Consider the following 26995-nt stretch of genomic DNA (forward strand, 5'->3'; position numbering starts at 1 on the left):
AGTCGACCCAAATTCCCTTCGACTAATTCCCCAATTTTCATACTAATAACAAAACAAAACAAAAAAAACAACAGATTATAATTCTGCACCCTTTGGATTCCCAACCCCCCCCCCCTTTCCCGGTTTCAATCCCCAACAAATGTCCATCAGTCTTAGTCTACTATCAGCCTGGAGACCTCACGTCCGAGGCTCTTAATTCTCTCTCAATTCCTCTCTGCCGGTTTTTTTGGTAGTCCTTAATATTAAACACCAGATCTCGGAGAAGCTCTGTCCCAATAGGGTCCATATTTCTTCCAGCCAGACCTCCATACTTAAAAGTGGAGCCTGAATCTTGTTTCTTACTCCTTTTAAGTCCAAATGTCCCAAACGCTCCAACTTTCACCTTAATCAAATTTGTAATCCATAGGTCTTCAGATCTCCACATAAGGAGATCTCTCCATTCTTCAATCTTCAATTCAAAACAGATTTTCATCATCCAGTACTTATTTTCCTAAGATCAATGTAGTTTTGAAATGGATGGTTAAAATCAGTGTTAGTTTTGAAAGGTTCCGTCTGCTGTCTTGATTCAAAATGCACTTGTATCAAAACATGGATGAAAGTCTGCAAAGTTTTGTTCTCTCTTTAGAGGTGTCCAAATGTGTAGTGAGCCGACAACTTTGCAGTTTGTTGCTTTGAAAATGCCTGTTAATAGGAGCTCTTCTATCTGTTCCCTCCCATGTCCTTATTTCAATAATGCTAGAAGGAGGAGGAGTAGTTTGGATTTGATATCCCGCTTTATCGCTACCCAAAGGAGTCTCCAAGCGGCTAACAATCTCCTTTCCCTTCCTCTTTATGCGCCCCCTCGCCCAGCTTGTCCGGAGTTTTGGGCTGGGTTGCCATCAGTATGCCGATGACACCCAACTCTATCTGTTGATGGATGGCCATCCTGACTCGGCCCCAGACACACTGACCAGATGTCTGGAAGCTGTGGCTGGATGGTTACGTGGGAGCCGGTTGAAGCTAAATCCTTCGAAGACAGAGGTCCTGTGGCTGGGACGGGGCGATATGGGATTGGGGGGGCAACTCCCATCTCTTGCGGGGGCGCAGTTAGTGCCAGCACCGTCCGTTAAGAGTTTGGGTGTAATCTTCGACACCTCCCTCTCCATGGAGGCGCAGATTGCAGCTATAACAAAGGTGGCATTTTTCCATCTCCGCCAAGCTAAGCAGTTGGCTCCTTACCTCTCTCGCCCTGACCTAGCCACTGTGATCCACGCGACGGTCACCTCCAGACTGGATTATTGTAACTCGCTCTACGTGGGGCTGCCCTTAAGACTGACCCAGAAACTCCAACGGGTGCAGAATGCTGCGGCGAGACTCCTTACGGGGTCTTCGCTGCGAGATCACATTCATCCGGTGCTATATCAACTGCACTGGCTCCCGGTGGAGTACAGGATCAGGTTTAAGGTGCTGGTTTTAACCTTTAAAGCCCTATACGGCCTAGGACCCTCGTACCTACGGGACCGCCTCTCCTGGTATGCCCCACAGAGAAACTTACGGTCTTCAAATAAAAACATCTTGAAGGTCCCAGGCCACAGAGAAGTTAGGCTGGCCTCAACTAGAGCCAGGGCTTTTTCGGCTGTGGCTCCGACCTGGTGGAACACTCTGTCACAAGAGACTAGGGCCCTGCGGGACTTGACATCTTTCCGCAGGGCCTGCAAAACAGAGCTGTTCCGCCAGGCCTTTGGCCAGGACACAGCCTGACTCCCTCCCTCGGCAATCTTCGCGGAGCTCTGGCCCAATGGTGGCCAGTGGCTTGAATTTAATTAATTTTATAATGAATGATTTTAGAGTGTTGTTTGTGTTGTACTTTTGTATTGTTTTATTGTTGTTAGCCGCCCAGAGCCCGGCTTCGGCTGGGGAGGGCGGGATATAAATAAAATTTATTATTATTATTATTATTATTATTATCTCCCACAACAAACATTCTGTGAGGTGAGTGGGGCTGAGAGACTTCAGAGAAGTGTGACTGGCCCAAGGTCACCCAGCAGCTGCATGTGGAGGAGCGGGGAATCGAACCCGGTTCACCAAATTACGAGTCCACCACTCTTAACCACTACACCATGCTGGCTCTCATTGCTCCCATTGCTGCAAGGAGCGGGTGAGCAGCTATTTGGAAAACCCCTACATGGTTTTATAGAAATGCCATGCAGTGCATTTCTTACTTATGTAAATGGCTTTTGGGGAATCTGGCCTGTCACATGACTAAAGCTGTCTTCGTGGAAATCCTTGCAAAATCTGCAAAGTGAAAGTGCCAAGAAATACATTATACATTCAGCAGAATTCCCAACCATCCCACCGCCCAGCTTCACACGGAAGTGTAGGATGGAAATCCCCACTCAGCAGACTGCTTTCATTTACTTGCAAAGTAGCAGTATTGGCTAAATTTTCAATCCTGGTTGCTGGGATTGGTCATCAAAGCCATTGGCAAAGCCCAGTTCTTACTTGCCAGCTATTCATCTTCTCACTTAACACTTAGCACTTCAGGGCTTGGTCTTTCTGGTGTCTATTAAATGCTGGTGTTTGGTGGATCATTTCTTCTGGCAACCCCCATACTGAAGGCTTTTGCCAGTTTAGGATTTTGCTTGTTCATATATGAATGAATTCCTGCCAACCTAGCAGTTTGAAAGCACGTCAAAGTGCAAGTAGATAAATAGGTACCGCTCTGGCAGGAAGGTAAACGGTGTTTCCATGCGCTGCTCTGGTTCGCCAGAAGCAGCTTAAGTCATGCTGGCCACATGACCCGGAAGCTGTACACCAGCTCCCTCACCCAGTAAAGAAAGATGAGCGCCACAACCCCAGAGTCGGCCACGACTGGACCTAATGGTCAGGGGCCCCTTTACCTTTACCTTTACCTATATGAATGAATGACCACTATCTACTTTTATTGTCTCATTTCACCCTATAATTTGCACACACACAACAGTTGGTTGCAATCAATTGCTTGATATCTGGTTTTCCCCCTACCACTCACAATGTAGGTTATATATACAGTGGTACTTCGGGTTACAGATGCTTCAGGTTACAGACACTTCAGGTTACAGACTCCGCTAACCCAGAAATAATACCTCAGGTTAAGAACTTTGCTTCAGAAGGAGAACAGAAATCGCACGTCAGCAGCGGGAGGCCCATTAGCTAAAGTGGTACCTCAGGTTAAGAACAGTTTCAGGTTAAGAATGGACCTCCAGAACGAATTAAGTTCTTAACCTGAGTTACCACTGTATCTTATGTGAGAAAAGTCCTCATATAGCTCCCACCTGGTTTTTCAACACCTGGTTTGTCTGTTCCTCAGACAAACAACAAAATGACACCTTCCATTCCACATACCAAAACTGGCTGGACTAGAAGTTGAATCTGGAGATGAGACAGCATCCATCACCACACCCGAAAGCAGCAGCCATCTTAGCTCCTTGACCCTCAACAGTGACCACCAGAGGCAGCCGCCTCACTCTGCCTGGGACAGGGGCACCATCTCGTCCTTCATCTCAGGCAACAAAATGTCTTGACCTGGTGGTGGCTAGTGCCGATGAAGATTGGCAGAAGGGAAGGAAGGGAAGACAACAGTAGACGAAGGCCAGAGGCAATGGCAGGCACAACCAACTAATTCTAATTTTGTCCCCATCCTCCTCCTGGCAGAATTCTACAAAGGACATTGAGACTAAGAAGGAGGAAGCTGGTAACCAGTGCCGCCCCCTGGACTAGGTGTAAACACAAAGGTGGGCAGGTGGGGACTGCTTGAGGTTGTTGGGGCAATGCCCAATGTGCCCAAATGGACCACCCTTCACTGGGTGACCTTCGCTCTTAGCACCACTTGTTTTCTCAGCCGCCTCTGCCCATTTTCCTATGCCCTCACATCTTTCCCCATCCCTTAGCTCTCCATTATGTTGACCAGTATTTTTTCTCTCTAGGGGGCGCAGGGGATGCATACCCCTAAACATTTATGAATCTTTGTACTTTTGTCCATTTACTGTATTTATTTTCCCCGATTTGAACTATAAAATGGTGATTTTCTTGAGTCAAAATGAGAGTACGCCTAAGCATTTTTTTAAGAAACTGGCTTGTGAAAGTTATAGTTTTGCTAGAAGTTCTTGTTAAATGAATACAAAACACACATTGTTTAGTAAAAGATCTTTGAATGACTTGGATCATCAACATCTATAAATTTAATATGTCGGCATGATTAAAAAGCAAACCTTCATAATTACATAATTACATAAGAGAACAATCTGCCTGTTTTTAACTACCAGCAATACCTCTGCCAATTTAATTATTCAAGATGAAAGAAGTGCAATGTGGAAGGGTACTAGGACTGCCTAACCGTGTGCTGGGTTGCAGATTTTGGCTCCACTTACGGGCCATGAATGTTATTCCTCCTGCAATTCCCATTATGGAATTACCTGGAATTCTGGCTTAACTTGCATGCCAGCTGGTAAACAAGTTAAGGCAGAATGATTGTTCGAATTTCTACCACAGAAACATATTTTAAAATGGCGAAAGAGGGAGGCTTGAAGGCAACAGAGACTGGAAATTTTTCACCTTGATAAAAAAACCAGTTGCTGTTTGAGCGGCAAGGTGGCAGCAAAACAATATTATCGTTATTCTTCCTGGCTGTCGGGCTGAACCACATTCTGGAGTGTGTATAAATGAGGCAGCTCTTCCTAATTCAGTTCTTAAAATAGGTGACAGACAACTGGAAGCGAGGATGACTAATCTAGCCCCTAGTATATAGCGCCAGGCCAAGATGTTTTGATGCCTGAATTGGAGCTTCAAATGACATCCCCACCCCAGTGATAGGACCAATAGCTGTAGAAGACTTACATCTCCATTCAGGCAGCAGTTCCAGGCTAGGGTTGCCACATTTGGTCAGGTCAGGGGGAAATTGGGGAGCTAAAAATTACTGTACTTTTCAGTGTATAAGACTATGTTTTTTACTTTAAAAATCATGCTAAAAATGGGGGTCGTCTTATACATGGGTAGTGCATAGGGTGGACATTTGATTGGTTGCTGCCGCGGCTGCTAGCAGCTATTGTACGTGTTATTGGTTGCTGCGTCAATGGGTGGTGTTCATTGGCTGATGCTGTGGCAATAGGGCGGGCGACTGGTGGTACGGTTTTTTACCTGAGTGCTTTACCTTCCAATCTTGCTCTTTGGCCTTGCTGCATTGCAAACTCTTCCATTCTCCACTGGAGCAGTCCCATTTGCAACCCCCCCATCGCTTTCTGAGTCTGACCGACCTGCCCCCTCTGGGAACACAAAAGGGCTCTCTTTTTCCTTCTCCCACTGGACCCACCCCCTGCCCATACAGTTTTGAGGAGGAAAGGGGCTCGAATATGTGAAAAAAGGCATCCCGTTTGAAGTCCAAACAGGACAGGGGACACTTCCCCCCCCCCCAGAAAAAGGATGACCAAATTTTTCTAGGGACCTGCAGCAACTCTAGTTCCCACCTTCGTCTTATCTCCTGTTCGGTCTCTTGAAACAGCCTGTTTTACTTTGCGGCCCAAGACAGTCCTGCTGCCACTGTAACTCCTCATCTCAGTGACTCCCAAATGCACTTTTAGCTACTTTTCACCCAATGTGAAATACTGGCAAAAGCTCTTTTACCTGAGATGTGGAACTGAAACTCTGCTGAAACCTCTGTTGTTCTTCAATTTGGGGGTGAGGGAGTTTAGTTGGCTCTTTGTCTGTGCCTTGGTTCATGTGGGCAGCCTTCTTGGACAAGGTTCTTGGGTCAGATCCAGGCTCTCTTGGATGAGACTGGTTTTCAAAGATTCGTTTCAGTCCGGATTTAGGTCTGGTTGGGGCCCTGCCTTGGCAACTCTGTTTGATCACCTATGTCAGGACAAAGGGGTTGGTAGGAAGGGACGGAGGTAATAATTTTGTTTGTTTAGCCATAACAAAACAGAAGCAAAAAATCCGCATACAGAGTTGAGCCACAAATCCAGCTCTTAATTTTGTGGCCAGGAGTGCAAACAAAGGAGTATGCAAAGTAACACAAAATATCAGATGGCAAAAAGCAAGCGAACTCATTAATTAAACTCCACAAAATATTATGCATATGGATAAAGTGGGCATAGAGTAATAAAATGGACAAAATCTTTGACAGTTTTACAAAATATACAAGACGCTGCTCCAGGGGCAATTTCTTATAACAACCACCCCAAAAAGTTGAGGGCATGAGATTAAATCTTAATTCTGTAAATTTTAGTAAGCAAACTTGTATTTTTTAAAAAAATTATTAAAGATTTTCTGGAATTGCAAAAGAACATGCAATGTCTCTTTTCATTTTCAGATCATAGTCTCTTTTAGTTACGTTCAATGTAAGACAATGTTAGGCACATGCCCAAGCAGCAGGAATACCAGCAGATAAAGCCTGTATTTTCTTCACAAATGCATTTTGAACCTTCTCCAACTCCTGAATTAGTGGTTGGCTGAAACACCAGAGTTCTGCACCGGATGACCTGGAGGGAAAACGCCTAGCCAGAAATACTTTGATGGCTGCGGCAAACAGGGCTATGTGTCTCTGAAAACTCTTCTTGATCTCTCAGCCACTTTCAATATCATCCACAGGGTTGCCAGACCTCTAGGTCTGAGCTGTTGTCTTCTTTTACCTGTTCCCCTCCAGGTGTCAGGCTTGTATATCCAAGCAGGCAAGAGCACCTTTAATATTTCCTTTTAAAAAGAGGATTGTGCATGCAGCTTGCAAGCTGCAGCCTGGCAGGAGCTGGCTGAAAATTATGGCATAGACACAAAGTGTGTGTGTGGGGGGGGTCTACCCTACTCTGCTCCCCTCTCTCAATTAACATCTGTCTCCTGGGACTGTCCTGTGACATCACCAGGACCTCCCTTCTTAACATCACCAGAGACCACCCCTAGGTCTCAGGTTTGGGATCTAAAATCTCAGCATCTGAGATGCTCCTCATCATGGTATCCGTGCTCCTGGAATGCCATCAACCATTGCATTCTTCTGGAGCTACTTTCTAAGTGGGGCTTGTGGGGCACTGCTTTATGGTGGTTCCAATCCTACTTGGATGGCTTTCTCCTGATGGTGAAGCTTGTGGAGTGTTGTTTGGTCACATGGTGTCAGGCTTCAGGGAATTGGGCTTCCTCCCCCCTTTGGCAGTAGATAAGCAGAACAAGAGAGCTGGACCATCAAGAAGGCTGATCGCCGAAGAATTGATGCTTTTGAATTATGGTGCTGGAGGAGACTCTTGAGAGTCCCATGGACTGCAAGAAGATCAAACCTATCCATTCTGAAGGAAATCAGCCCTGAGTGCTCACTGGAAGGACAGATCGTGAAGTTGAGGCTCCAATACTTTGGTCACCTCATGAGAAGAGAAGACTCCCTGGAAAAGACCCTGATGTTGGGAAAGATGGAGGGCACAAGGAGAAGGGGACGACAGAGGATGAGATGGTTGGATAGTGTTCTTGAAGCTACCAGCATGAGTTTGACCAAACTGTGGGAGGCAGTGGAAGACAGGAGTGCCTGGCGTGCTCTGGTCCATGGGGTCACGAAGAGTCGGACACAACTAAATGACTAAACAACAAAATCATATCCTGACTGATTGTGGTTCCTTTTCTTTTTTAAAAATTGTGCTGTTTTTCAGCCAAAATTTTCTACAAAATCTTCTTGCATCAGTTAACGTTTAATACAAATAACAAAATTCCATGCGCAAGGGATCAGAGGTTAGGAGACTTCTAGATACAAATCAAAACAAAGCTACAGTCCCTGACTCTAGGCTAACATTCTAGAAAGAAGGCACAGAAGGAAGGAGTGTTAAAAGTTAGGGGAAGGTTACTATGACTGATTTGAATCAAGTTGCGACCAAACTGATCTTCCTTTTGCTGGGATGGAGGTATTGTAACTATGCTCACCTTTGCAGCCACAGGACAGAAACATGGGTTTCTGTTTGAGAGAAAGAAGGAACCCTTCTTTGTGGTGTTCTTCCTGGGAAAGAGAGTGGGCAACATTCAAACAACCCTGGACAGAGGTTCAGAGGTGGCGCCCTTCCTCTGTTATGAATGGTGGCGCATGCTCATCTGATTTGGGAAGGGTAAATTTCGATTTCATTATAAGCCTGGAACAAGGAATATAAACGACTAAACAACAAAACAACAACAAGCAGAACAAAGGAAAAGGAGTCTTCTTACCAGTTAGAAACTTTAATGCTCACAGCGAGAGAACAAAGAATTCATTTCCTAGGAATGATGGTGCTCCCAATTAAGGGTTCCACCCACATCATCCCTAGTCACCCATGTCACTACCGGATCTGGTAACCTGAGCTCATAACCACTGTGCTTTCTGTGCTGCCACATTACCAGCTCTTCTTGACCTTTGGATGAGCAGATGAATGCTTTCCAGAGACAATGAATCTGTTAATTCTCTCTCTCTCTCCCAGTGCTTCTCCTCCTAGCTGTTCCCCATCCAGTACTTCCCAGCTTCTGCCTTCTGAACTATGTCCCTCTGCAAACCACTGTTCCAAATCTATACTGTCCCCCTGCTCCTGGGAAGAGTCAGGATCCTGGTCAGGAGCAGGGGGAGGGGGAGGCTCCCACCATTCCTCCTCAGTGCAGCCCATCTCAGCACGGTCCTTACACATGGACCTTCAAGAATATGGCACTGCAGCAGGGTTAAAACCTGTCCCCCATACTGTCTAACATCTGCATGAGACCACTGGGTCAGATCACCCTGAGCTCTAGAGCGCATTGCCAGTAGTATGCTGACGATAAGCTGCTCTGCTTCTCCTTTACATTTGCAAGTCTAGTATAAGGTTACCTGATTTTTTTCAATGAATCCGGGGACACTTTTCAACTTCAGTAGGAATGATAGGATTTTGTCAGGGGACTGATTTGTAAATCCGGGGACTGTCGTCCCCAGGAAACGGGGACGTCTGGTAACCTTAGTCTAGTAATAGATGTGCTAGATTGGTATCCAGCCATAATAAGGAACTGGATAAGAGTCAATAAACTACAGTTCAATCCAGGCTGAGGCTGGTTCCCTATACTGGATGGGGTATGCGTGTCTGGCCTATACTATGGTTACCAGATTTTTTTCAGTGAATCTGGGGACATTTTTTCCCCTTTGAAGCTGAGTAGCAACAGGGAGTCAGTAGTGGGGATGGTGAGGCAAAAGACCCTGGGCCCACGCACACATGCATATTGTATAAAGGGGCAAAGCCCTTCTTTCGCACCCTGTGAAACATAAATGCACAGATTTTTTAAAAAACTGGGCAACGGCCACCTGCCCACGACTCCTGGGCCTCCCCCAATCTCCTGCCCCCTTCCCCCTTTATTTTGACTGATCAGGGCAGGCTCGGGAGTCACGGACGGGTGGCCATTGCCCAGTTTTTTTAAAAAACTCTGCACATTTATGTTTCACAGGATGCAAAAGAAGGGCTTTGCACCTTGCCTGGCAAAGAAACCACATGCCCTGTGCCATTCCTGGGCAACGGCCACACACCCACAACTCCCAAGCCTCCCCTGATCAGTCAAAACAAAGGGGGAAGGGGGGAGGAGATCTGTACCACCGGACGTCCCCGGTTCTCCTTCTGCAGTGGCAGTCAGCAGCCCGGAGCCAGCCTGGTAGCACAGTTGGCTCTGGCTGGCTTCAGGAGCTGCTCACTGCTGTGGCGCAGGAAAAATGGTGGGCGTCACAGCAGCGAGCAGTTCCTGAAGCCAGCCAGAGCCAGCTGTGCTACCAGGCTGGCTCCGGGCTGCTGAGACTGCTGCTGCCACGTTTTCCGGGAACAGATTTGCAAATCTGGGGACGTTCCGGGGACGGAATTTGTCCAGGGACAGATTTGCAAATCCAGGGATTGTCCCCGGGAACCAGGGACATCTGGCAACCCTAGGTTATACTCCCTCCGAAGGAGCAGGTATGTAGTTTGGGTGTGCTTGTGGATCCATTACTGTCAAAGCCTTATGTGACTCGGGACCCAAAGACCGCTCTTCCCAAATGAATCAACCTGGACCCTGCGTTTGTCTCTTCAGCAAACTGGGAACTTTTAACTTGTCTTTAACATCTGGGAACCTTGATTAGCTCCTCAAGGCGTGTATTCAGGTGTTAAATTAAGTACACAGCACCCTCGTGTGCACATGTTTGGTGTGCCTGCAGCAAACTCTGCAGGAAGCGTAGATCTGTCCAGATCACCCTGACATAAAAGAGGAGGCGACCCAGATCTTAATATGTGTGGTGGTGAGAAAGATAAGAATCTTAAAACTACATTCATGACTTTGACAGTAATACATATTCACTCACCCACCTGTTTTTAAATATAAAGTCAGACCACTCTTGCCAGATATTGTTTACTAAAGCTGCTGAAGTTTGGGTGGCATTCGGCTGAGCACACAACCTCGGTTTAGGCTACCCTGGGTGGTGACAGATGTATATTGCAAGTGGGGTGGGATTGGTTCAAAGAAGCATTCATTACCTGGAAACAAATGCCTCTGGCTGGACTATGTCTTTAAATCACTCCCACATCACACAATGTGCAATCTTATTCATATTTGCTCAAAGCAAAGCCACTTGTACTCAAAGAAGTTTTTTCCCAAATAAATCTGAAGGGCTGATTGCCTTAAAATGTATGTCCTTAAAATGAGCCCCTTCTTGATGGAGGGCAGTCTCACAATTTTACAGAAAGTGGGTAACACGCAGCCTTCCAAGGCAGAATGAGAAGGAGAGACTTGCCCAATTTGCTGCAAGGGTGATGCAGAAATAACCCTGCATACGCAAAAAGCAAATTCATGCAACTGGGATTATGGGTTGTTGTTTTTCCAAGTAGAAAAGAAGTATTCTTCTTCAGAGATTTTGTGCAATATGGCATCACTGCCAGCTAGTTTTTTTCACTATCAATCACACCTAGAGAGGCTGGAGGAGTTTGCTTGGTCCACATCTGTAAGGTGTACTGAACTGGTTCATAGGTGAGTTCTGTCAGTCTTTGGTTCTCTCAGTATCTCACCCTTCCAAACCTAAATCCAGTTCTCCACATTTCTGCAGCCATTTGTAAAAAAGAAAGAAAGAAAGAAGGTTTTTTTTTGAAATCTTCATGAAAATTCTTGAGTGTTTTAGTGTGAATTTCTCCTAATAAGTAAACTTTTGTCAGCAATTTCTCCTAATATAATGCATTTTAGTATGTTGTTTTCACTAATCTATTCATTTTTATGCACATTCCTCTCTGATATGTACATTCTCGTAAATACTGTTTGGGATTGCATTGCAAAATTCTGATAAGTGCGAATTTGGAAGAATGGCTGTGCTTCGGTTCCCATACTCTTTTGCAAAGTGTAGACTTGATAGATTTGGCTTCAAATGCAAACTGGATGGAATTTCTTCTCCCTTCCTAATAAGGGACTATTGAAAAAGGCAGAGGAATGAGCTCCAGCTTCTTTGGGTGCCAGTGTGGTGTAGTGGTTAAGAGCGGTGGACTCATAATCTGGTGGACCGGGTTCGATTCCCCGCTCCTTCACATGCAGCTGCCTTGGGCTACCTTGGGCCAGTCACACTTCTCTGAAGTCTCTCAGCCTCACTCACCTCACAGAGTGTTTGTTGTGGGGGAGGAAGGGAAAGGAGAATGTTAGCCGCTTTGAGACTCCTTAGGGTAGTGAGAAAGCGGGATATCAAATCCAAACTCTTCTTCTTTACAGTGTTGATCCAGGGAGTGCTTGAGTGCTCTCTATTGGTCGCTCCTCCCTTTGATCAAGTTAATGTTTTGGACATACTTGTTTTTAGTTCCTAGCTCAGAAATGATATATTACCATGGATAAGCTTAGGCAATTCACTCTGTCTCAGTTTGGACCAGGAAATTGTAATTATCATTCAGAAATTATAGAAATTATAGTATAGAAATTATAGTAGGAAATAGAAGGGCAATGATAACCAGTTGCAAAACATTTTATGCATTAATTGTGCTCTACAGCATCTTAAAAAGCAGAGAGATCACCTTGCCGACAAAGGTCCGTATAGTTAAAGCTATGGTTTTCCCAGTAGTGATATATGGAAGTGAGAGCTGGAACGTAAAGAAGGCTGATCACCGAAGAACTGATGCTTTTGAATTATGGTGCTGGAGGAGACTCTTGAGAGTCCCATGGACTGCAAGAAGATCAAACCTCTCCATTCTGAAGGAAATCAGCCCTGAGTGCTCACTGGAAGGACAGATCGTGAAGCTGAGGCTCCAAGACTTTGGCCACCTCATGAGAAGAGAAGACTCCCTGGAAAAGACCCTGATGTTGGGAAAGATGGAGGGCACAAGGAGAAGGTACGACAGAGGACGAGGTGGTTGGACAGTGTTCTCGAAGCTACTAATACGAGTTTGACCAAACTGCTGGAGGCAGTGGAAGACAGGAGTGCCTGGTGTGCTCTGGTCCATGGGGTCACGAAGAGTCAGACACAACTAAACGACTAAACAACAACAACATAATGAACTTCTTGAGAAAGGAAATGTCCTTCTGTATTAGCAAGTAGCTGCCATGTCTTCTCACTCTTTGACATTAAAGATGCCAATAATCTTGCATGCATTTTGCAAGGGACACCATGCAATGCACCCTATGCAATGGGGAGGCTATTTCCCAACAGCTGCAGTGTCACCTAGTGGACAAACAATTTTTGTTCTGTGCCACTTTCACATGTGGCACAGAAAGGATAAGCATAGCGTTAGACAAGAGAGTCATTATTGGCTTTCAAAACAGACATTGTACAGCATCAGGCAAATAAGCAAGGCTGCTGTTTGAGTTATGGCCAGGGCCCAGCACCATTTGAAGAAATGTGCTATAAAAGCCCTTTGGCTAGTCAATCTACAGGATGTATTTTTCCTACTGTGGTATGTTTTCTTTAGTTCTACAGTGGTTTTAGTGAAGGGACAACAGAGAGCCTTTCTTTTCTGAACTAGCTTGCTGGCAAACTGAGCTACCTGAAAAGACCCAGTCTGTGAAAATATCTGAAAGCAATTTCTGCCTAGGCATTCAGTTCTACTGCATGCACGGTGTACTGCAGATATGGTCTAATATTCCTTGTTCCAGGCTTATAATGAAATCGAAATTTACCCTTCCCAAATCAGATGAGCATGCGCCACCATTCATAACAGAGGAAGGGCGCCACCTCTGAACCTCTGTCCAGGGTTGTTTGAATGTTGCCCACTCTCTTTCCCAGGAAGAACACCACAAAGAAGGGTTCCTTCTTTCTCTCAAACAGAAACCCATGTTTCTGTCCTGTGGCTGCAAAGGTGAGCATAGTTACAATACCTCCATCCCAGCAAAAGGAAGATCAGTTTGGTCGCAACTTGATTCAAATCAGTCATAGTAACCTTCCCCTAACTTTTAACACTCCTTCCTTCTGTGCCTTCTTTCTAGAATGTTAGCCTAGAGTCAGGGACTGTAGCTTTGTTTTGATTTGTATCTAGAAGTCTCCTAACCTCTGATCCCTTGCGCATGGAATTTTGTTATTTGTATTAAACGTTAACTGATGCAAGAAGATTTTGTAGAAAATTTTGGCTGAAAAACAGCACAATTTTTAAAAAAGAAAAGGAACCACAATCAGTCAGGATATGATTTTGTTGTTTAGTCATTTAGTTGTGTCCGACTCTTCGTGACCCCATGGACCAGAGCACGCCAGGCACTCCTGTCTTCCACTGCCTCCCACAGTTTGGTCAAACTCATGCTGCTAGCTTCAAGAACACTATCCAACCATCTCATCCTCTGTCGTCCCCTTCTCCTTGTGCCCTCCATCTTTCCCAACATCAGGGTCTTTTCCAGGGAGTCTTTTCTTCTCATAAGGTGGCCAAAGTATTGGAGCCTCAGCTTCAGGATCTGTCCTTCTAGTGAGCACTCAGGGCTGATTTCCTTAAGAATGGAGAGGTTTGATCTTCTTGCAGTCCATGGGACTCTCAAGAGTCTCCTCCAGCACCATAATTCAAAAGCATCAATTCTTTGGCGATCAGCCTTCTTTATGGTCCAGCTCTCACTTCTATACATCACTACTGGGAAAACCATAGCTTTAGCTATATGGATCTTTGTTGGCAAGGTGATGTCTCTGCTTTTTAGGATGCTGTCTAGGTTTGTCATTGCTTTTCTCCCAAGAAGCAGGCGTCTTTTAATTTCGTGGCTGCTGTCACCATCTGCAGTGATCATGGAGCCCAAGAAAGTAAAATCTCTCACTGCCTCCATTTCTTCCCCTTCTATTTGCCAGGAGGTGATGGGACCAGTGGCCATGAACTTCGTTTTTTTGATGTTGAGCTTCACCACTATCTGCTGTCTACTAACACAACAGAATTAGTAGCACTAAGTTGTATGTCATATTCACATCATGAGACCTCTGGGTATAGGGCGGTATATAAATTCAATAAATAAAAAGAATCATCCATACATTAAATTTATGCAAGTGCTAAAAGCGGGCAAAAGTAGGACCAAGTAACTTGGCAAGATCCTTTCAAAGGTCCCTTTTACCAATCCTTACATCTCGGTCATGTAGTAATCTCAACTGTAGAACATAATATGACCAAGAACAAGTAAACATTCTATGGGTCAGTCTCAAGACAAGCCCAGATCCATTCCAAGCAAATTCTACTGTGTTTCTGCTCAGTGTGTTAGCTAGCCTTTGGGCACATTATTGATATCCGTGCTCCCATTAGTGACCACTCTACCCACAAACTTCCACGACTGCTTCGCTCTGCTGCTTTAGATGTTGTTGTTGGCATCTATCTGTCTTGTGAGACAATGGAGTGCACCTCTGAAGGTGAAATCAAACCACTGCGCCAGCAGCACTGAAGTGACCTCTTCGGGATGCAAGCCTGGGCAGTGTATATGAAGGTCCTGAGCTGCCCAGATGATAAGATGATTCCCCTGCTTGGCCTCATCAATGTGGTCCAAAGGGAAGCAGAGCCATACATTTCATACCTGCTGCAGGAGTTGCTGGAAGGATGCATACAAGGCGCCATCCAACCATCTTAGGGTCCCCACTCTATATTTGTGTACAGTTTACTCCTTAGTCTTTTCTTCCCCAGAATATATCCAATAAGGTAGCAGAGATTTAAGATAAAGAGTTTTCCTTCTCCCGGATGGGCTACCTTCCCAGGCTGACAAACCTTTAGGTCAGGAACCCCCCCGACTCGGCCCTCCAGCTGTTTTGGGACTACAACTCCCATCATCCCTAGCTAACAGGACCAGTGGTCAGGGATGATCGGTGCAATTATTTTACAAGGCTGGTCATCCAAGAATCGCCTCCATGGTGGGTGTTCTTCCTGGACTTATTGGCAGAGAAATTGAACCCAATGTAGGGGTTTCAGCAGACCAATTCCTGACCTGCTCCCCCCTTCCATTTTCTTCTGTGCACCTAACATTCCATGTCTGAATTGCACATAACTGATGGCTCCATAGGGACCAAGGGGTCTTCAGCCTTCCCAATAAAATATTTGAGGGGGCCAGCCTCCCCAGTTGATGGGCATTGCCATTCAAAAGGTGTGTGCGCACCATGTCATGTGATCAATTATGCAGGGTGGGGCTTACCTTGGTTATTATTCAGTCCCTTCCCCCTTCCCCTACTGATTCAGCAGCCATCAACAATCTCTAAGTCCTAGGACCTTCAAGATGTTGATTGTGTACCATGTAAGCTTCTCCATATAAACTTCTCCATGTCTAGGGTGTGTCACCCCTGCCTGCAACCAAGTATGCGGAAACCATTCCCTTGTTTTTGGGTGACCTCGCATTGCTTTCAAATGGATAGGTCACATTGAGGCTGCAAAATTCAAAGCGCAGAAAGCTTGTGGGGCGTTAATGAAATTCTATTTTATGGTGGGTGGTCAGCGATTGGAACCTTTATGGCGGGTGGTCAGCTATTGAAAATCTTTGCCACTAAAGTGGTCTCCCAGATGCTTCAGGGAGTAGCGATGTGGGGTAAGGACCCAAATGCCAACAAAGCCTTAGAAATAGTGCAGAACAAATTCCTCAGAAAAGTGCTCTCGCTCCCCAACGGGACTCCAGCTGCTCTTCTCCGCGTTGAAGCTGACGTGACAACAATACAGGTTAGAATTGATTACCTGTGCTTAAATTATGTGAAAAGAATTCAATCTCTTTCGGAGGAGATATTCCCCGCTATGTCACACACGGAACAGAAACAGACCAAATTTTGGAAGGACGGTCTCCAACGCCTCTTGTTCCAATACCAATTACAAGATTTTCAGGTGACTGTGAAGATGGACAAGAGGCACTTAAGAGATTGTCTCTTTAAGTACAATGCAGAAAGGGATCTAACCGTGATGGCTTCTGCCAAGAGTTTGCCATGGTTTCCACTTATTAAAAGGGAGCATACCCAGGCCAGTTACCTGTCAAAGCTCCCACTTGCTGTGCTTAGAATCGCTTTGAAAGAATTACGATTCCAATAGATGCCCTCGGCAGTGTTGGATGGACGCTACAGCAAAGTACATTACGAAGAGAGACTTTGTCTGTGTGGGCAACCCTGTGTGGAGGACCTGTGCCACTATTTATTGCAGTGCCCGTTACATATAGACCCAAGAGACCAATTCATAAAACCCCTGTTTCCGAACGGAACTCACTTGAATAGGGTGGAAAGGGTGAAATGGCTGCTGAGCAATACTGATGACTTTGCAACTTATAAAGTAGCACTCTATGTGTTGGCAGCTAAGAAGATCAGGAGGAAAGAACTAGATAAAATAGCGGTCAATTGCAAAGGGGATTCGGATATTTAATTTGGCACATTTTACTAGAGAATCTTCTGCTATTCTATTTTATGCAACAAACAATCTTAGTAGTTGTGACAGTGGTTTATATTGTATGTGTGGTGCCTGATGATTTTTATGGTTATTGCTGGTTTTCCTTTTGTTATTTTTCTGAATGATGGCATGGCCTGTGGCTAGCGCAATAAAAGTCTATGATGATGATGATGATGATGATGGATAGGTACTCAGTGTCACCTGCGTTCACTGGACTTGCATCAAAATGTCCCAGTTTATTCCATACCCTCTAAGACATATGTGTTAAGAAAAGGGCTCCTGTTCATGGCCTCAAACAGTCTAGAACAGACTCTTTAAGTACTGCTCTCGCTTGGCTTTCCCCCATATTTTCTCTCTCTACTGTGAGAGAGAACTGGCTTCCCCAAACAGAAGCATTTTGTTGTTTTGATGCTCTGTATCAGGGATGGGAAAGCTATGGCCATCCAGATGTTGAAGGATGCGACCCGCTCACCCCTGGCTTTGTTGGCTGGGGCTGGTGGGAGTTGGAGCCCAACAAAGTCTGGAGGACCACAAGTTCCCCAACCTTGCTATGCGTAGTGGGATGGTCAGGAGAATGAGACAGGAAAAATATGACCTTTTTCTTTTCCTTGTCTTCTGAAGCATTGGGGGGGAGGGGGTTCACCTCCGCCAAGCTAAGCAGTTGGCTCCTTACCTCTCTCGCCCTGACCTAGCCACTGTGATCCATTTGACGGTCACCTCCAGACTGGATTATTGTAACTCACTCTATTTGGGGCTGCCCTTGAAGCTGACCCAGGAACTCCAGCGGGTGCAGAATGCCACGGCGAGACTCCTTATGGGGTCCTCGCTGCGGGATCACATTCACCCAGTGCAATACCAGCTGCACTGGCTCCCGGTGGAGTACAGGATCAGGTTTAAGGTGCTGGTTTTAACCTTCAAAGCCCTATACGGCCTAGGACCCTCGTACCTACGGGACCACCTCTCCTGGTATGTCCCACGGAGGGTCTTACCGTTTTCAAACAAAAACATCTTGGATGTCCCGGGCCACAGGGAGGTTAGGCTGGCCTCAACCAGAGCCAGGGCTTTTTCGGCCGTGACCCCGATATGGTGGAACGTTCTGTCACAAGAGACTAGGGTCCTGCGGGACTTGACATCTTTCCGCAGGGCCTGCAAGACAGAGCTGTTCCACCAGGCCTTTGGCCAAGGCACAGCCTGACCCCCTCCTTTGGTAATCCTCACAGAACTCTAGCCCAATGGTTACCATTAATTTGATTTGAACTGATTTTATAATGAAATGATTTTAGAATGTTGTATTATTTTACTGTAGGGACGCGGGTGGCGCTGTGGGTAAAACCTCAGCGCCTAGGACTTGCCGATCACATGGTCGGCGGTTCGAATCCCCGCGGCGGGGTGCGCTCCCATCGTTCGGTCCCAGCGCCTGCCCACCTAGCAGTTCGAAAGCACCCCCGGGGTGCAAGTAGATAAATAGGGCCCGCTTACCAGCGGGAAGGTAAACGGCGTTTCCGTGTGCTGCGCTGGCTCGCCGGAGCAGCTTCGTCACGCTGGCCACGTGACCCGGAAGTGTCTGCGGACAGCGCTGGCTCCCGGCCTATAGAGTGAGATGAGCGCACAACCCTAGAGTCTGGCAAGACTGGCCCGTACAGGCAGGGGTACCTTTACCTTTTTTATTATTTTACTGTTGTTAGCCGCTCTGAGCCCGGCTTTGGCAGGGGGGGTGGCGGAATATAAATAAACATTTATTATTATTATTATTGTTGTTGTTGTTGTTGTTGTTAATGTTATACACCACCACCTTAACCCCACCCAGAATACTTACCAAAGGTTGTTCAGTGCTTGAATAAACCATTTTGTTCATTCCTCAAAGTTGGCAGCCCTGCTCTAGAGTGATAAATTGCCCTTCTATGAACACAAAGACCCTTCCTCAATGTTTGCAGCATGCAGCTATCCATTTTTGGCCCTAGGGCTTAATTCACCCGTAGCCATCTATGGCCAAAGCTTTTTTTTTTTTTTGCGCCTTTTCTCATATAGAAGTGTCTAGAGCAGCCACTGTTCTTGCTAGCTAACGAAAGAAAGCTCTGTGATGTCCAAAGGAAATGATGAGGGCAACCTGCTTAAAAAAAACCAAAAACCCCCCACCAAACCCCCAGACAATCACTTTTTTGGCAATTCTATGCCGGGAGGAGGAGCCACAGTGGTGGGTTCCTTCCTGCATGGTCTGGAACATTGACTTTGGCAGAGCTGGATTTAGAGAAGTGTGATTGGCTCGGTCATGCTGGGCGCAAAGCCTCTGGGCAATGCTAAAATTGGGCAACCCCTGAAATTTGAGTCCCTAAGGTCTGCCACTGCTTCTGGTCATAGGAAGAAGATGCTCAGTTTCACCCTATGAAGAGGTTCTTAGGGGTCTGGGGCAAAAACTACTGCCTTCAATAGAATCCAAATGTCATCCACATTGATATATTGGGGGGTAAGGACAGAGTGTGCATCAGCAATAGCTTTATCAACATGCTTACAACTGCACCTTAAATTAACGTATTTTTTGCTCCATAAGACACACTTTTTTCTTCCTAAAAAGTAAGGGGAAATGTCTGTGCGCCTTATGGAGCGAATGCGTGGTCCCTGGAGTCAAATTGCCCAGGGGAAAAAAGCAGATCATGCTCTCTTTTTTTTGAAAGAGGGAAGTGGGTGTTGAAACAAAGCCGCTGATCATTTGCCGATGGGGAGAGAGATAAGGGATGCTAGCAATAAAGGAGGCTGCCTGGGAGTAGGGGGGTAAAGACAGCAAACTTGCACGGAGAGGAGACAGGAAGACTAAAGCAATAAGGAGAGAAATTAGAAGAAAAGGAGGAGCAAAAACCTGCTCCAGCTAAGGAAAAAACACTAAGGCAAACAAGAGGGAAGGGAGTGTTGAAAGGAAGCAGCTGATTGGTGGGATCAGGAGAGACATAAGGGACGCTAGCAGAGGCTGCCTGGGAGGGGGGAGGTAAAAGCCCATGGCTCCTCAGGATTTTTGCATTGGGTCACCCCAAATTCACCATCAGATCCCATAGCATGTCCATGGCTACAGCCTGCACCAAAAAAATCATGCAAATACTGTTGCATGGGGCCGCAATGGCGCAAAAATGTGGTTACAAAGCACGGATCCACATGGATTCTCAGGAATTTTGCATTGGGCTACCCCAAACTCACCGTCAAATCACGTCTGTGGCCACAGCATGAACCACAAAAATCATACATCCACTGTTTCGTTCAGAATATTTTTTTTCTTGTTTTCCTCCTCTAAAAACTAGGTGTGTCTTATGGAGCGAAAAATACGGTATGTTTTTGTAGCTCACTTCTCGCTTCCTCATTGCCTTCGACCCTCTTGCTACTTCAATTAACAGACTTGTCTAAATGGAAATTGACTTTCTTAGCCCATATTATGCAATTTCAGTAAACACACATGGATTTTTTTAATTAGTTGTACAAACTGGAACAATATTTATAGCTTGGTGTTCAGCGAGCCATTAGTGTGCTCAACATAGTACAATTTAGTGCACAGTATCATTAAATTGGCGTCTGCTATACTGACTCATAGCTATCTCCTCCTGGAGATCTTTGGGGCTATAGTTTAAAATACTCATCGAGATATAGGGGGGGAAAAGAACAGCTGCAAAAATGTAATGCTGTTTATATAAACCCAGCTGAAAAAAGTAATGCTGTCAGGAGCTCAGCAACTGTAAGGCTTTTGCCCTGCAAAACAAGAAGAAATAAATAGTTTAGAAAGCTGTCTCCTTAAAAGCAGACACTGGATCTTTCTTTTCTATAAAAATACATAGAATTTAAATATTGCATTGTACTTCATGTGCCACAAATATTTTATCATAAGTTGTACCAAGATTTTGGCAGCAGGGGCAGATTGACGATTTCAAAGGAGGCTTCACATGCATCTACTAGTAAATTCAGCTTGCATTCTGTAGGCATAAACCCAGGTTTCTGGAAGCTACTAGAAATCAATAAACACACTCATTCTTGCATGCACAATTCCAAGGAGCCACATAATTCATAGAATCGTAGAGTTGGAAGGGACCCTGGGGGTCATTTAGTCCAACCCCCTGCAATGCAGGAATCTCAACTGAAACATCCTTGACACATGGCCATCTAACCGCTGCTTAAAAATTTTCAAGGAAGGATAGTCCATAACTTCCAGAGGGAGTCTATTCCACTGTCAAACATCTCTTCCAATGAAGGATTTTGTTTGCTCTACCCTGGGGTCCCTATTATGAACTCCACACTTACGTCCTGAATGTTGACTATTGGGTATCATTGTTCTATTTTCAGCCTTTACCAGCAAGCACAATGTTCTGGGTTCTAGATCTAAAAGTTTCAGCATTCACACTGACCATCATATATTCTAAAGGTAAAGAGTCCAGTCGTGACTGACTCTGGGGTTGTGTGCTCATCTCGCTCTATAGGCCAAGGGAGCTGGCGTTTGTCCGCAGACAGCTTCCGGGTCATGTGGCCAGCATGACTAAGCTGCTTCTGGCGAACCAGAGCAGAGCACGGAAACGCCATTTACCTTCCTGCTGGAGCGGTACCTATTTATCTACTTGCACTTTGATGTGCTTTTGAACTGCTAGGTTGGCAGGAGCAGGGACCAAGCAACGGGAGCTCACCCCATCGCGGGGATTCGAACCGCCGACCTTCTGATTGGCAAGTCCTGGGCTCTGTGGTTTAACCCACAGCGCCACCTGTGTCCCTATCATATATTCTAGGGAAGTGCTATTTAAGGCTTTTTAAGACTCACACATTTATCCAGAATAGACCTGCAAGGACAGTTCCTAAGCATACATGTAGCAGAGGGGTTTTTTCTTGGGACAATCACTTTCAGGCTACCGGTATAGAGGTCATGTGCCTCCCCCTTCTGAAGGAAATGGCTCTTACTTCAACCATAGCATAGCTGAGGGTGATTTCTGGCTAAGAACTACCAACCAAGTTCACGGCCAAACTTAGATGAGAACCTACGTTTTCCCACAGTTAATCTAGTGAACACCGCATAATTTTCTGTACAATGTTCTTTTATATTCATTTAACACGTTAAAATGCATACCTCTTCTATTTAACTTCAAGCCATAAAATAAGGACTATAAATTTTAGATGTTTAATTATCTGCTTTGCTGATTGACTAAGTTAAGAATACATTTGGAAATCAACAACCTGCCTTTCAACCTACAGTTTAACAATAAATTACCATTGCCAGAGAGAAACTCTCTCTTTCATCCCCCCCTCCTTGTTCCTTAATACAGTTTGACACCAAAATGGAAACAGTTTTTATAAAACTGAAAACACTGAAAGACAGAACTTTTGCCTGTTCTCCTGTTAGGCACAATTGGCTTGACTGTACATCTGCTTTGACTGAATGACCTAACAAAACAAACTTACAAGCCAACAAATATAGTTAAAATACTATATTCTTGCGGAACAGAGCTCAAAGTATTCTGGTGGAATAGCTCTTTAGCAGGAAATGTCCTATAAGAAAAGCATTAGAGTAATACCAGTTAATAAGGTCTTATGTATAACTTGAGTAGAAATAACTTTTGGTGCACCTCAAAACTATTAACTGAAAATATATCTCACTGGAAAGTGCTCGTTTCGTCACTAAATAGCTATGGTTTATCACTAAATAACCTGGTTCAAAGCTAAACAACTTTATCCAGCTAAAGATAAACCAATCTTTGTCACCTTGATTTCAAATGGAGAATTAAGTGCACATGCTTAATAGTTCCTATTAAACACACTATTAAACTCATTATAAACCCATTAAACTCTATATCCCATTTGGATATAGAAGCACTTAATTTAGTGGGATTTTGCTAATACATCCCCCCCCCCCGATACTCTTAACTTATCACAGTAAACCAATCTTGCCATTTCCTTTCTTTTGGGTTAAGACATGTTCCTGGGTTCAAGCTGTAGTTCTAGAACCAGCTCTTAGAAATTCAGAACCACATCTTAGGATGCTAGAGAGAACATTACCTTTTCCTCCTCAGCCTCTAAAAATGCTGATGATGTAGGAACAGATGTCATGCAGGGACTCCCAGCAATGCTTCCGCGCTAACTTCATCGCTTCAGAATCGTTTCCAGACATCTGACCTTCTTGGGTTGCTTTTGTAGGAGGCAAAGGAGATGGTTTGGGTCTCCCTGTTTTTTTAAGCAAGGCTTTCCCTGCTTGGCTTTTTTTAACTTGCTTTGGAGAAGTTGCGGGGTTCGGGACAGCCTTTGCTTGACTGACAGTATCTGCCTGTGGGTTTGGCTTTATGCTGGAAGCCACTTGCTTCATGTGAGCTTCAGGAGGAGCCCTCTGGCACATGGACGGCTTCAGAACCGCATTGGGCTGGCAGGCGTTGGTCTGTTTCCTTCGGTCCATGGCAATCTGATTCCAGTAAATCCTTTGGTTCTTATTAAAAGAACGACAAAGCGATGGATTCCCAGTATATTCACACCAGTAAATTTTGCCTTGACTCCTGCATTCTATTCTGAGTGTCACTTCGCCATTTCCACTCATATTCATCGTGCAGGCATCTTTCGCTTTAGTATAAAAATTTATTTCGTCACCGTTGCTCCTTTTCTTTGGCCTTGGATTTTTTCCTAAGCCTCCCATGAAACTGACAAAAATTACGAAAAAGATTGTGGCCGTCTTCATGGCGAAGCACAGAGTGAGATCCTTAGAGAAACTTAGTTCTCCACGCAAGAGAAAGATGAATTGGGCTGCTTTAATGGGCTGACATAGAAATAAGTCTCTCTTCTTTTTCAAAGGTGTGTGTGTGTCGTTTCCCTACTCCAGCCTACTTTTAAACAAACTCCTTTGGTGGAAGCTTATGGCTGTAATTTATAGCTCAAGGGAATGCCAAATAACCTGTGAACATTCAGGAAGGAAACAAGACAAATCTTGCTGCTCCAGCACAGCACAGCAGTTGTGTAACTAAAAGAAATATTTCTGTCTAACATGCACACATCACATTGGATCTTTAACAGATGACTTTTTCTCTTCTCCAGTTGCCTTCCATGTCAGGTCTTGTCAGATTACACAGAAGTAGCCAGAAGTATGGTCAAGGAATTAGGGATGCTGACCTGGCGTATAATAGAAACCTAGATAGAAGGAAAGGAAGTGTAAATCTCTTCCAGATGTGATTTCCAGGGTACAGAGTGCAGCAATAGGCTCAGCTGGGGGGCAAGGAGGCAGAGGTGCTATACTGCTGTCAAACCTTCTGCCAATGTGGTGCCCTTCAGAAGTTGTTGAGCTACCAACACTCAATATTCCTGACCACTGCTTAGGCTGGCTGGCACTGATGGTAGTCAAAGTCCAACAATATCTGGACGGCACAAAATTGGATACCAGTTATGGTTTTTTTTAATACTTTTATTTTGCTTTAAACATATACATATAGACAACCAAAATTACAAAATAAAATTCCTTAATAATAATAATAATGAAAAAAACTACAAAAACTACAAAAAATATCAAAGTACATGGCACAGAACATACCGGTAACCAACTATGGGAAAGAAAAAAGAAAAGGAAAAAGGAAAAAGAAAAAAAGAAAAAGAAAAAAAGGAAGATGAGCCAAAACAGGAAAGCTCATCTATTGTACACTTCTGTCAAGTTCACAACAGATCATTATTCTTATCATTTCTATCTGCACTCCAAAGGGATCCCTTATCTTGGTATCAGGGAGCATTTCTCTATGCGGTATCATTCTAAGCATAACCAGGTCTTTCTTGCTGAGCCCTTGTCCCCTAAATAATTATTTAAACATTCCCATTCTTCTTTCACCAATTTTTAAGGTTTATCTCTTATTGCATCTGTCAGCTTTGCAAGCTCCAAATACTCGCACAATTTGACTACCCATTCCTCTTTAGTGGGTGTCTTTTTATCTTCCCAGTGTTTTGCCACTGTAAACCTTGCTGCTGACGTTGCATACATAAATAGCCTGGTTTTACCAGTTTTGAGTGTCTTCGGCTGGCATTACCTTAATGCAGAACTGAGATTATGTTAGTTTGCCACCAAGCTGTCAGAAGCAGTCTTGGAAGTGGTGTTGACAACCCCAATGCTTTGGTTCAACATACAACATACATGCCAAGGCCACTTGCTGGTTGGCGCAGCTCTGAATTTCTTGGCCACCATGACAACCGTGGATCTGCCTCAAATCACATTGGGCTCAACATATGCAGCAGGAAATACTCTAGATGTGGCATTCTGTACTCCGTTGCAGGCAAGTGATTTGGAGAGGAGCCAAAAAAGACTGTAGCTGACATGGCCTTCATGTTGCTCTTGATTTACACAAGGGTGGGGGACCAATTAGGGTGCAAAAAGAAGAAGAAAAAAAGCTCACATCAGTTTCGACTTTGATGCCACAGTTATCACAGAGTCAGAGATGGATGCAACCAGGATACATGGGTCATGTAATTGTGGCAGACTTTCAGCTTATGGATGTGAATACTATGGTTTAATAATAAATGTGCCACCCCCTCAGCCACCCCAGTCCCTGTACGGTGCTCACATGGCGCAAGCGAGGTGTTGTATTCACTAAATCGTGACTATGATGGCTTTGTAAGCAGAAGTAAACCAGGAGGATGCAAGTTTGTGAGGAAACCATGATTTAATTCTGGCTCAGAATGACATGCAAAGCTGGCCAAAGTCAAGAAACTTTCCCACCAGGCTTCCTTGCACATGAGTGTTGTGGGAATTTCCAGTAACCAGTAACTATTTACCACCTCATAACAATTCCCCCCCCTCAGGTGAGAAGGGGAGCTGTCCTTCACCTTGACCACTCTGCCCATGGAAGCTGTCCTTCACCAAGACCATGGGATAATACAGATGTTCACTCCACATCTGTGTGGTGTCTAGTCCTAAGTGTGACGAGGCCTGTGCTCTGGAACTACTATACCTGTTCATTGATGTTTGGCAGATATCCTTGTTGTGCTATTTCTGCTAAAGCGTGTTCTCTTTCATGGAGAGCACATGTTGCAGTGGGGTCTAACAAGACATCCCACTGTTGCTGGGCGGGTAAAAGAAGTTGGCCACCATTGCAATTGGGCTCCTCTTGTTGTAGGGGAGAATTTGATGTTGCCATTTTATGATTGACAGCCAAGAAGTTTTATATTCCCTGCGCGCAGCATTGCGCTTCCTGCCTGTCCCTCCAATGCTGCTGCTGTTGCTGCAAGGGTATTCCGTTAAAGGAATCCAGGGGCTCGCCATGCTTTTGTCAAAACCCCTGTCAAGGGGCTAGGGCCACGCAAGAGCCCCTGGGAGCATTTGGGGAGAGGTGATGGCATGGTACCCAGCTCCATCTTTCTCCCCAAAATGTTTTCCCTTTCTGACTTTCGCAGGCATGCGAATGTCAGTCTGTCCCCATGTAGGGTCAGATAGACGCAACCAATGCCTAAGGAACCACTCACATTTCTTGTATTGTAATAAAGTTGTGGCCAAAATTATGCCAAAAACCCTAAACAAAAAATCCGTGTGAATTGTGTTTTATTGGGGTGGCTTAGGGACCTCGACACGCAAAACCTTTTCGGTTTCGGAAACCTTACGCAGACATGTAATCAAGCTATGTATACAGGTGGCGACCATTTTGCACGGGGATTCCATTACTGTTCCTTGTGTGCTTTGTTGGAGAGTGCATAAACATGCCTTGCCCCATTATGCCCTCACCTCCTTCCACCCGTTATGCCCTCTTCCAGGTCGAAAAGGACCTGCACATCGGTGATCACGTGGAAATTGGACACGCCTAAAACGGTCGCCGCCTGTACCTATTTTTAAATTCTGTGGACTTCCATTTGTATATTGATAATCATTGTTTTATGTGCACTGCTTGGGGATTCTTTGATCAAGCGATTTATAAATTATTCTCACCGGTAAAAAAATCAGTAAACCCCCAGAAACATTCTGTGGGGGAACTCTGATACCATATGAACAAGTGAACAGTCCCAGGAGAGGCAAGTGATGTAAACAGTGTGGAGATGTGAAGGTCTTAGCTTTGCTCTCTTGGTGGTTCCTGCCATACATTGCAAACCCCTCCACCCCCAGAGCATTGCAAAGTCTGGTGAGTTGTCTCCCTTTAGGAGCAAGCTGCTTTTCAAACTTGGGAGAGCTTTAAAACCAACTTCTAGTATAGTACAGGGCTGCCATTCAGGGCAAGGGGAAGAGCAAAATGCTGTGTAACTTACACAAGTAGTAGTAATAGTAGCAGTAGCAGCAGCAGCAG

At 45.0% G+C, this 26995-nt stretch overlaps 1 protein-coding gene across 1 annotated transcript; it reads right to left on the reverse strand.

The window, feature by feature from the left end:
- Positions 1-20241: 20241 nt before the first annotated feature.
- On the reverse strand, positions 20242-23790 carry FGFBP2 (fibroblast growth factor binding protein 2). The gene is made up of 2 exons (XM_053402927.1): positions 22764-23790; positions 20242-20480 (listed from the first exon to the last, which is right to left on the reverse strand). The coding sequence occupies exon 1, from the start codon at positions 23428-23430 to the stop codon at positions 22774-22776; it is 657 nt and encodes a 218-aa protein (XP_053258902.1). The 5' UTR covers positions 23431-23790; the 3' UTR covers positions 20242-20480; positions 22764-22773.
- Positions 23791-26995: the final 3205 nt, after the last annotated feature.

This window comes from Podarcis raffonei, chromosome 9, assembly GCF_027172205.1.
Source record: "Podarcis raffonei isolate rPodRaf1 chromosome 9, rPodRaf1.pri, whole genome shotgun sequence".
NCBI classification, from domain to species: Eukaryota; Metazoa; Chordata; class Lepidosauria; order Squamata; family Lacertidae; genus Podarcis; species Podarcis raffonei.